The sequence below is a fragment of the Pogona vitticeps genome, chromosome 1, assembly GCF_051106095.1.
Source record: "Pogona vitticeps strain Pit_001003342236 chromosome 1, PviZW2.1, whole genome shotgun sequence".
In the NCBI taxonomy this organism is placed as follows: domain Eukaryota; kingdom Metazoa; phylum Chordata; class Lepidosauria; order Squamata; family Agamidae; genus Pogona; species Pogona vitticeps.
Window position 1 is genome coordinate 170,516,733 of NC_135783.1, and position 12,640 is coordinate 170,529,372.

General features: G+C 37.2%; 1 protein-coding gene across 1 annotated transcript in view; it reads left to right on the top strand.

The window, feature by feature from the left end:
- COL6A3 (collagen type VI alpha 3 chain) overlaps positions 1 to 12,640 on the top strand; it is a 125,967-nt gene that overhangs the window by 102,226 nt on the left and 11,101 nt on the right. The window contains exons 40-42 of the mRNA XM_020802374.3: positions 667 to 731; positions 3,318 to 3,584; positions 5,314 to 5,394. Coding sequence (XP_020658033.3) covers positions 667 to 731; positions 3,318 to 3,584; positions 5,314 to 5,394 — 413 coding nt within the window. The remainder of the gene's footprint in view (positions 1 to 666; positions 732 to 3,317; positions 3,585 to 5,313; positions 5,395 to 12,640) is intronic.

Below are 12,640 nucleotides of genomic sequence, written 5' to 3' on the forward strand. Positions count from 1 at the left end.
CACAGTTGTTTTTATAATAATAATAATAATAATAATAATAATAATAATAATAATAATAATAATAATAATAATAATAATAATAATAATAATAATAAAAATTATTATTATCATCATCATATCATTATTATTAAAAACCACCAGACACAGTCAATCAAAATTATGAAAACATTTTAACCAAAAACCTGTTAAATATTGGTGTAGTATGTATTGCTGTTTTTTGTAGCTCTGATGGTGTTATTTCTGAGACCTGCAACTGCTTACAATACTGTGTGAAATTTTTTTTGCATTGTTCCCAAAGCTTTGATGACTATGGGGACCACTGAAGTGTGTTTTATCCAGAAGTGAGGTGTTTTGATTGCCAGATCTCTGTATTTTGTTAATTTTTTTTTTCAGTTCTTTATTTCCAACTTTGTCATCTATTGGAATTGCAATGTCAAATGATCCAGACATTTCTTTGTTCTAGTAGTGGTGGTGGTGGTGGTGGTGGTAAAATGCTTTGTACAAGAAAGAATTGTAGAGAAATATGTTCACCTGCCTAAATAATTGTAGCAAAGAAAGCCAAATCAGTTGTGGAAGAGTATTAGCTTACCAAGCAAACTTCTAAAATTACCTTAACAATCTTCTGAAAAACCTCACATTCATTCTTATTTTCTTTTATTCGATCAGAAACATACCAAATAACGTTACCACCATGCCTATATTACCACCACATGCAACAGAAAAACTGGAAGGTATGTACAATATTCACCCTTTACCAAGTTTCTTTGGGATGTTACACTTGAACATCTTACTTTACATTTACAGCGCCTCGTGCAGCAAGGCCAGGGTGAACACCCGAAAGAGCTCCCAGTCCCAGGGGCTCCCCGGCAAAACGGGGCCTGGCAGCCATTTCATCTCCTCCCGGACCCGCTTGTCTCGGACAAGCTCCGAAGCAGCGGTGGTGGCCAGGCAGGATGAAGAGTCGGCCCGGAGGGATGATGGTAGTGATGGTAGCTTGAGTGATAGCCACATATCTCCCCCAGCGAAACGTACTTTACATTACAACTGTTCCACAGTTTCACTCAGTCTACCTCATATTGGTTTTAGTTTTAATGAGTAACAAACTGTTCATTTAGTATAAATGCACACAAAGCCTTTGAAAAGAAAGACAAGAAGCTTTATGAAACTGCAGCTTTCACTGCTGGAGCCACAAGGGAGATTGGGAGCATAGCTTTCCTCTAGAAGTAGGGAAGCATGATAAGGAAGTTGGGGAAGAAGGTTAAGTTGTCATTCTCTTTGGATGTGATCATCAAGGCAGTGGCAGAAGGGTGCTTTTAATTTTAAATCTCCCCTTTGCCATCTCCCTCCTTCTTAAGGGTTCTTCTTCATCTTTTGAATACATGACATCATTCAGTTCTTCTTTTCCAGAATATAGATTTAGATTTGTTTCTCCTTTATCAGGCGCTCAGGTTTCAAAACAGCACAGTTCTTTTACTTATGCACATCTTCAGTTTTGCAATGCAGTTTGAGATAAAGGAGAGTTAATGGCAAAACAGCATTTGTCCACTTACTCATCATGGCATCCTTTCTGCTTCCAGATTAGTGGATGGTGAAAATCCTATTGTGCAATTATGCAAAAGGTGTAACTTTTAGATGAGAATTGTTGCAAGTTAAGAAATTTCTGTAGACATTATCTCACATGTCTCAATGTGCAACAGATAATCCCTACAGATATTTCTTGTGACAAATCTCATCTAAAAACTACAGCATTTGTATAGCTATGCAAAGGATTTCAGCCAATATGTGCCTGAGCCAGGAAAGTTAGCAAACCTTCTTAGTTAACTTTATGGAGACATTTTCTCCAAATTGTGTGATACAGTTCTTGGCTCAAAACATGTCAAAGCACCCAATCTTTCACCTTTATTTCTTTTCCCCCTATTTCATTCATCATCCAACTCTATTTAACTATTTTCATTTCTATCCCCTATATATTCAAATGATAACCACATCTTATATATGCTTTTTCTTACTCTATCCCATTCTGACCCATTCTATTTAAGTGATACCCCTATTTTAGCTAAACTTTTTAATAATCTATTACTGGCACTTCCCATCTGTATAAATTCTAACTGATAACATCAGCTGAATATAGGTTGATCTACTACTAAAATCATAACTCATTCTAACTCCCATATACCTTATACGTATCCTCTTCATTAATTAAACAACTTTATCTTTTTTTAAAATCCCCTTAATTTTAAGACTTTTCTTTTATGGGGAGACTCTGTAACCTGAAAGAACATTTACTTACCAGTTCACATCTCTTCCTCATCTATTTCCCTTTTACAATCCCGCCCCTACCCTAGATTATAACCATTATTCACTTATTTATTCCCAAACAAGTAATAAATAAGGTTTACAATCTGGTCATGCTTATCTATTATCTTCTTGTGCATCTTCTTTACACCCATTTCCAAATTAATGCCATTTCCCAAACCTTGCTGAGTAGCTCAGTGGTTTAGGTATTGGGAGTCTGAATCCTCACTGTGCCTCCTTGCCAGGGGCTGGACCTGATTATCTAAGATGATGATGATATCCAAGAAATATATTTTTAAAAAAGAGAGAGAAAATCCATTTTAAATAGTTCACAAATGATTCTTCTTTATATCTTCTTAACTCCTTGACTTGTTTAATACTCAGACACATCTTCCCCTGAGCTGATAGACCGATCCAGCAACTTTCCACAAAGAAGATACCTCTTGATCCTCTTGATCCTCTCCCTTGGAAGTAGTAGACCAATTCTGCTTCTGCTCATCCACTTTTGCTATCTGTTTGAGTCCATACAAATATTGTTGGACTGGAATTGTCCTGCTTAAAATGAACATTTAAAATGGAGGGAACCCCAGGAAAGTCTAGCCCCTGGCCACATAGAGAACTGGGTTACTTGGAAGGCATTTAACAGGCTATGGACTGGAGTTGGCAGAACCAAAGTGAACCTAAGAAAAGGAGGGTTTAGAGGATTTTTCTTTATTTTGAAAAAAACCCCACATAATTACATACAATTTTTCAAGTAGGTTTTAGAAAAAAATGCACATTAATATGGAAATAGAAGGAACACAGAGAAAACTGAGATGAACCACAAACATTCATTTATGAAATGATTCCATAATGGCAGTGCAGTTATTTGCTATCTCATTTATGTTTTATTAGTGATCCCTTTCTGTGTTTTAACTTTTATTTGGAGTTAAAGACAATATTAAAATTATTCAAGATCCATTAATTACTAGCTTTTCTTAAGGCCTTATCCAAGCTTCTTCTTTTTTTTTTTTTTTTAACAGAAGTTAAGCAGATTGGAGAAATCCAAATAACTAATATCACAGAAAACAGTGTGAAACTACACTGGGTGAACCCTGAGCCTCAACATGCCTACGTCTACGACATCACAATCACATCAGCACACGACCACTCTTTAATTCTGAGACTTAATGTAACTGGTACTGAACGGGTCATTGGAGGTCTTGGGAGTGGGCAGAAGTATCATGTTGTTGTCACAGGCTACCATGATGCACAGGCCAAAGCAAGCTACAAGGGAACATTTAGCACAAGTAAGTTACCTTTTTAGGGCACGGGGGGATTAAATGTGTTGTTTTTCACTGTAGTTTACAAGTATTAGAAATATAAACATTTGTATTAGTAATGATAACTCATGTCCAGACAATGCTATAAGCAGGGGACAAATGTTTTGAACACTACTTTGTAAAGCAGTACAGTATATTTTAATCCTGGGACATTCATTAGAAGCTGGCAGTGGAATTCTGTTGACTGAATGGCATAAAGATGAATTGACATAATCCTGAGAGACCCAAACATTTTGCACCCCTCCCAAGCCTATAGACAGTGCTTACATAGTGGGAAAGAGACGGAATTATGAACTAGGAAGTCTATGATTTGAATATCTCTTCTGCTACTGACTTTCTAATTAGTAAATTGCTTTCTCACTCCTTCAGAATCAAGGTCCCACTAGCCTCTTTAGCCTAAAAATAGTAATATTGATCATACTTTCAGAATTCTTGGAATGAGTGCAAGTTTATTTAGGTAAAATGCTATGGATGTTTGAGAACGTTGTGTTAATATACATTCATTTATGACTTTAATTTATGTTACAGATCTGCATTTACTTGAATTATAGCATTTAAAGCAAGGGTCTGCAAGACCTGAGTGCTATGTGACCACATTATGCCCTTGGTTTCCACTGGAGGCATAAATCTACCAAAAAAAAAAAAAGGATAGGGTTGCCATAATGCCTGATTTTCCAGGTTTTGCCTAAATTCTAGTCACAATATTCAGTGCCTTCCCTGACAAAAGGGGTTCCGTGAGGGGGCATGGGGGCAGGGAATCAGAAATATTTCATTTGTTAAAAATCACAGTGATGTCATCAGACTTATGTGGTACAGCTAAGCGGATTTAAGCTACTTTCTCTTAAGGAAATCTCACTTTATGTGTTTCCTTGTGAAGCCACTTCCCTTTTTCCCTGCAGATCAGATGGTAGTATGCCATTTGTAGAGGATTCCTGTAGTGCTCTCATGCATTAGCAGGGCTTTTTTGTTCGTTTTGGGTTTTTTTGTGGATTTTTTTTGGGGGGGCATCAGTAGAAACAGATGGGGTTGGAGAAGAAGACCAAGGGGAATAACATCAGGACAGGAGGTTTGATTTGTAATCATGGTGCTCATCTCCTGTTCATCCCCCCCCAAAGAACCCTATTTTAACTTTCAGTAAAAGCAAGCAAAGATTTTAACTTGACTGTCCAGGTTCCAAATCTAATACTCTTAATGTCTGCACTCTACTGGCTCTCTCAGATAAGTGCTAGCCATATACACCGCAATATAGCGGTTTCTCTATTATACACATTAGGCTGCCTGGATCTGGAGCATGTTACAAATGAGCACTTGTGGTTTGGGTGGTTTGTGCTGTGGGAGTCTTCTAAGATATCCACTCCAAGGCCTGGGAGGAGAAATAGACCATTTCTAAAATATTTCTTGATCAAAATCACCTCCATTTTTGGTGCTTTTAAAAAGAGGGTCTAGGGTGGCCTTGAGGCCACAAAATTGCCCCTAGGAGCTACATACTCAAGTTGCTGCTTCAAGAACGTTGTAGTCATTATATTGTGTGTGATAACACTGAGCAATTGAATAAATGAATGAATTTATTTATTACGGTCGGGTGACCAGCTCAAACACTGGACAATTCATATTTCTGTTGCTTTGGCTATATTTTTAGTCTATCCCACCCTGCACACACAAATACTTTGGTGTTGTTTTGCTTTGTTTTTGTCAGAGAGCATGCCTGTCCCCAAGCCGCCTTCAGCAGTAGCCAATTTGATGATGAACACTGAGCCATTGGAAAAACCTGAAATAGGTGAGTCTCATGGCCACTACAACTGCTAAATCTAAATTATTTGGTTATACTATTTTTAGTTGAACTCCCAGACAGAATTATTTGAAGCAAGGCCCACTTTGGTGGTATGTTACCAGAATGAAAGAAGACAAGTTGTTTTCTCTGGAATAGTAGAATATCAAAATGGAAGAACACATGCAGTGTTCCATTAAGAATAATTGTGTGCCATGAGAGAACCCTGCTATCTTGGAAAAGGGAAGAACTCTTTCAGTTAAGAGACACTGCTCAGACTATGAAACACCTGGTATTCATAATACATGCTACATAACTGAAGCAAAGAAGTTTTTCATATTAATAAGTGCTCAACTGTACTCTGTTTTTAGCTTAATTACACAAGACAGCAATAGATTTTGTAAAGAGGACAGAAAAGGAGTGGAGCCAGAGCCTGACATTGGGTCATTTCAGATGTGCAAAGAGCTAAAAGGTGGCTCAAGTCGCTTGTGTTTCCAGTAAAATGTGAGAAGCAGTGACTTGTGCACTTCTTCTATGGTGGGCTGCATGAATTCCAGATACATGTAAAACTACTGCTTTGCACATTGCCTTGGAAAGCAAAGGAAATATAATGTGTATTTGAAAAAATGGGAGAGGGATGAAAAATGGGCACAAAATGTGTTTTGTTATAAATTACATGGAAAAATGCATATGCTGTGAAATCGGCTCTGCTCTGACCTTTCCAAGAATTAAGGCTTCAGAAAGGCAGAAAGCTGGGCATAGGAGAAAGAATCCCCAGACCCTCGGCCAGGCTGCTAACTTGACTTTTAGTACTCCCCGAAGGATAGAATAAAAGTGCGCATTTCAGCCTTTTATTCTCACATTTTCATAGAAGTTTGCTTCAAATTCCTGACAATTTGAAGTAATCAAAGGACAATTACACAAGCCCTGCATTAATTGTGCTTTCACTCAGATCCACTCGTTAGGCAATTAACTTTCTTAACATGGGGCTTGCCACCTCTGATTCCTCTGGAGCTTAAAATAAGGGAAAGGAGTTTGTTCCTTTGGTGGCGGCTATTTCAGACCCCAAAGGCTAGAGAGGCTTGGTTGCTCTGGTTTGTTCATTGATGAGTTCCAAGAGACGTCGTCCTTCAGCAGCCATAAACTGAACCCACCCTTCAACAACAACACTTCTCTCCATCTTTTTAAGAAGAACCTTCTTATTTTGATAGTGTCTTTTCTTTATACAAGAAGAAATGGCTAAGCCTCACATAAGGCAACAGCCATCATGAAGCCAATGAATAAATTAGGCAAAATCCAAAGAAACAAAACAAAACAAAAAGACAAAAACATGTGGCACCTTAAAGACTAAATATTATATTTTAACGTGAGCTTTCGTGGAAAGTTCATCAGACGTATGGAAACAAAATGAAATGATGGATGAAATATCAGTTCCACAAGTGGAACACTCTGAATATTCATTGGCTGTAAGAGCCTTGAGTGAGTGGTTACATCCCACATTCAGTAATTTATGGCCTGTGTTTGGTGTTGAGTTCTATTGTAATCATTCCTAAAGATGACAGAAAACAGATACCAGGCATGAGCAAAGAGGGGGCGGGGGAGAAGGGCTGTTGGGGGTGAAGACTGAGGATTCAGTTAAAAACTCAAAATGGCTAGGGGAGAATTCTGTAGAAGATTTGAAAGTCACTGTTTTGGAAGAGAATCATTACAAACCAAGAATACGGAGGGAAACAGCTGAGATAAAATTTATACGCATGATGGACACCCATATAAATGGATTGAATGTGAGCCTAGGTTTCTTAAGTCATTGCCAAATGTAAATACTTATGCTGTTACCTACTGTTACTGTTATTTTCGTCACAATTACCAAGCCCATCTGTCATCACAAGGCTCTAAGGTAAACACTGTCAAAATACCCTACCTTAGCACATGTGGTTCCTCTACTGTCTTCTTTTACCTTTCTTTTCCTCCCCTTTTGAGTTTTTAACTAAATCCTCAGTGTTCACCCCTCCCCCACAGCCCTTCTCGCCACTCCTTGCTCATGCCCGGTGTCTGTTTTCTGTCTCCTGTAGGAATCTTTACAACAGAACCCAACATCAAACATAGACCATAAATTACTGCATGTGGGATAAAACCACACACTGAAGACTCTTAAAGTATTCTCTTTGTGGAATTGAAATTTCAGCCATTAATTATTTCATGTTATTTCCATACATCTGACAAAGTGGACTTGTCCACGAAAGCTCACATTAAAATATAATAATTAGTCTTTGAGGTGCCACATGTTTCTGTCTTGTCTTGTTTCTTGGGATTTTAACTGATATTCTTGCACAGAGTAACATAGCTACCTCTTGTAAACCAAGAAATAAAAGTGTTTGCAGGGTGCAGTAGAGAGTATATTTTCCTGTGGCTCCTTGGAAAATGATCCGTTATGTAAGTTTCTCTCATAACATAAGACTGTGTGTTTGTGTGTCTTGTCTCAAGGTATTAATGATTATTTATCACACATCATTAATGGCACCTAGCTGGATTATAATCTATGATTAACAATGTGTGGATTGTTAATATGTGTTATAAATGTGTGAGTGCTGTATTAATTCCAAACGTCTATTGTTCTGTGTGTTTTAATAATCACTGAAGTATAAGTCACTTATGGCTGAAATACCTGCTAGAATGTCTGTTGTGTTTTAAATGATAAATTGTCATTTGCCTGCTTCTAATTGTTCATCTTCCTAAAAATGAGATAGAAATATTGATAGAACATCCCCCCTTGTTTTAAACTGGCAGCCTAATTATATGAAACATCCATTGTGTATTGGCCATTTTAATGAGAGGCAAAACATTCCACACAACTGTTTCAAAAGTGTACAATTTAAAGAAAAAAAATATTTATTTGCCCAGCTTCTGCTGAGATAGTGTGGTATAGTTTGTAGAATGACAGATGAGGGCTTAGGAGAGTTGGGTTTGAATCCCTCCTCAGCCGTTGGAAATTCCTGGGGGGGGTATGGAACAGGTAAAATAACTCTAATACCTCACTTTACCTCAAAGCCCTATTAGGGTCATTATAAGTTGGTTTCAACTTGACAACATGCACACAGCTTCTGTTACATTTTTTATAATTATTCTGTATTACCTGGTTCTGACCTGAGACAATTTGCTACAAGTTCTTAAATTTTGTAGTTGGTTTCATGGTTTGAAAGCTCAAAGCTTGATTTCAAGCCTTTTGAAGGGATGTAAGATGCAGTGTAAGACTCTTTTTACATTGTTATATGAAAACTATGACGACTGGTTGGCTTCCTGAGTTAGGCCACCTGGCAGCAGAGCCAGAGGTTGACAGTTTGATTCCCTACTGTGCATCCTAAGAAGGAAAGATATGCAAACTGTATTTTATATAATTTGTAAGCGCATCTGAATCAATTTCTCCTACTCACATTTCTACCTAAAGGCTATGTGATTATCTTCAAGCAGGCTGCTTGAAAGCATTAATTTCAATATTCTGATCTCTGCATCAAGCTTCATAAGAGACAGTCTCTAAAAAGAGAGAGAGAGAGAGAGATAAAACAAGTCCTCAATATGAGCTGATTTCTAAATGCTTTAGTGTAGTTGAGGCTGTGTCTTTCTTTGAGTCATATTGTCTCTTTTTTCCCCACAATGTTCCAGTATAATAATCACTGAATTTTTATTTCAGTTCTTCTGCAGCTGTTAATTTATCTTATTCTATCATTCTTACCTTTTGCTTATATCTATCTTTTGCACGTGTATCTTTTTCTCACTGATTATCATCTTGTATCACACAGCAAATATTGCAATGGCCTGATTCTTGGAAGGCACTTGTCTTTGTCTAGGTGTTTAATTCCTTGTTAGTTGCTTTTTCTCATAAGAGAGCCACAAGATAATATAATATGTATCAGTGACCCATAGTAACGTCTCATAGGGCATAAACTCTTAAGTGGAAACATGCTGGGAAACATATGAAGGGCAAAACAGAAGAATATGAAAAAGAATTCAGATTCAGAAACTTCAGCTTTCCCAGAGTATTTCCATATGTGAGGCTTGATTTTTATTTTGTTTTATGTATTTTCTATGTTTCTGGTGAGAATATAAGGCCTTCCCTGTCTGAAAACTGTATCGGATTCAAAAACATTCATCTACAGTAACTTGTAATACAAGAAAGGCTACAGCAGCTACATGAAATAAGTTGTGGGTATAGTGCGGATTGATAGGCTGAAATTGCATGTCCACTGAGATGGTTGTAGGGGTTCTTCACTCTAGGACCTGCTTTTGTTTTAGTTTTTTGCTTGCTTTTGCTCACACTGACCTTTTGATGTATGACAAAGAGAATCTTGAGTAATAATGTGAGAAAACAGTGGTATATTTTAACTTGATCCAAGGGCCTAGTCACTCCAGGCCATTTCAATTGCTTCAATTGCTTCAATTTTCTACTCATTTATACTGATATACATTTTATTTATATTTCATTGGGATAGCACTGTAGCCCATAAAACCTGTTCAAAGTTAAAAAATGTATTGTAATAAAATACAGCTGTCTGGATGCACCCAGTTATTTTTACACCATGTGAATATATGTAAGTGTGTGTGTGTGTGTATTATATATATAAACACACACACACACACACACACACACACACACACACACATTTACATATATTCACATGGTGTAAAAATAACTGGGTGCATCCAGACAGCTGTATTTTATTACAATACATTTCTTGAACTTTGAACAGGTTTTATGGGCTACAGTGCTATCCCAATGAAATCCATGCTGTTTCAGGTGCATGCTGCTCTAAAGTTGATTTGTTGTTGCTGTTAAAAATATCTAAATGATATATCATTAAACAGCATCTAAATTTGTGTGAAAAACTTTAGAAGATAATATTGGAAAATGTTTCATAATGTAAGGTTTCTCTTTGCAGTTCTTTGGGTCTAGGGCACTTTGTTTCTCAAAGGGCACTAGGTGGAGTGTTTCTCCATGTTGACAAGGGAAGGGACAAGCAGAGATAAGGAAGTGATGCAGCAGTAAACTCTTGGGAGAGAGAATACTGATACATCGCTTAGCATTTGAAAAAAATAATAAAAAATGGAACAAGTGCATTGGCCATGTAGTGCCCCTGGCATCAAAAACATAAGTGGGTGCAAATCAATGGGGTTTGAAATGATTTTGAGACTGGATCATTTTTAAAAGCCCTTGTCAGCAGTGTTGAAAAAAATTGATTGATTGGCCAAATAAATTGATTTTACCCATGCATCATGTGAACAGAAATGTAAAAATCAATTTAAATAACAGCAGAATCAATACAACTTTACAAAACAATAATTATATATATCTATTTTATATTGATTTGGTTTTACTGGTCTTTGACAGTAATAAAATTTACTACTGTTCTTATGGTCTGTGTGATTATACCCCCAGATCTGAAAGTATCTGTTTAAGCCATTGAGCCTGAAGTAAAGACAGAAATTTGAGCATAGACAAAAAAAAATTACTAAGAGAAGTGAGCCTCCTAGCTACATAAAAGATATGTGCTATAAGTTATTGAGTTGACTGGAATTGCTAAAATTACTGTTTATTAAAAAACAAAAGTGATAGGCATCTGCCCCAGGAATTTATAATCTAAAATTAAACACAAATCATTCTAGAGGTAGCAAAAAAGAAAATCACAACTCACAATAAAGACAGGAGATAATAAATGAATATGATGGGGTGGGGGAAAAGCTCAGTCCAATGCTATAGAAATAACTGACTGCTTCGATGGTAGTAGATCCTCACCATTATTGTCTCAATTAGTCTGGTGACTCCCAGGAAAATTTAAGGGCCCAGTATTGGAATGTACTTCCAGGCGATTCAATAAGCCTCCTACTTCAAAAGGAAAAAGAGTTATCAAGTAAAATAAAATCCCTCACTTGTCCTGTTATGATGATGCTATAAAGATACTCCTGAGAGAAGCAAACTAGGGACATCCACTCAGCAGACCAAATGCCTATGCCCTGCTCACTCAGGAACTTGCTTAAGAGTCACAAGTGACAGGCACACCACCCTCCTTCCCAGATGATCAGTTTGTCAGTATTTGTCATACTGGACACAAACTAAAACATGAATCACTAAAATTGTTCAAAAATCACTAATTCATTGGTTCGTATTCATATGAATCAATGCCACCAATTAATACAAATCAACAAATTTTAGCGATTTTTGTTTGTTGATTCATTTGGCTATAAAATGACCCCCAAGGCACCTAGAGATGCCAACATTGCAGGGAAGCTCCTTCTGACTCTCCTCTACAATCTCTCCAAGTTTAGTGAAGATTGGGTTTGTCTAAGGCAGCTGCTAAAGGGCACTTTCCTGAGGGGACCCATTTTCTAGATATCTGAAACCCAATCTTCACCAAACTTGGAGAGATTGTAGAGGAGAGTCAGTAGACACTTCTCTGTAATTTTGTTGTCTCTAGGTGTCTGGGGGTGATTTTCCTGGGGTGTGACCTCCTTGTGGGTGTATAACTTAGACATCCGAAACCCAAACTACCAAACTTGCAGAGCTTGTAGAAGAGAGTCCAGGGAAGCTTCCCTACAAATTTGGTGTCTTTAGGTACTTGAGATGAACATTTTATAGGGTTTTTAATTAAAAAAATAAATTCACAAATAGATTCATTGATTTGTCAGAAAAAAATGATTAATTTGCGATTTGCAACAAATCAAAATGACTCACAATTTTTCTGATTCATGCCCATCTCTAATCAGAGCCATGTACCTACAATCCTTGCAGCAAAAGGCCTAGATCAGCAGATCAAAATCAGCTGGGTGGTAGGGAAGCAGGCCAAGGACTGCAAACAAATTTTTTAATGAGGTGCCCACATTAATAGATGGGGGAAAATGTGTGTGTTTTGGGCATGATTTGCCCTATGGATGGAGAGATCTCAGGGCAAACTAATAAGAACCTTGCTTTTCTAAATGAGGAAAGCACTCAAAAATTTTACGTGGATGGTACAATTAGATAATTACACCATTACTGCATTTTTCTCATTATGCTTTTTAATGCCTCTGACTGTTAGCACTGTGTTGTAGTTGGCTATTGTATAAACCGAGCACGTCTACAGCAAATCTATGCAAAAAAATAAAACTAAAACAGAACAAGGTATTAAGATGCATGCATTGGCTGACTGGCATGTCTATAATTTATTAGAAATGGTTGCTACTTAGGCTATAAACATCAGAAGACTGATAGCAGTTCTCATCAAGC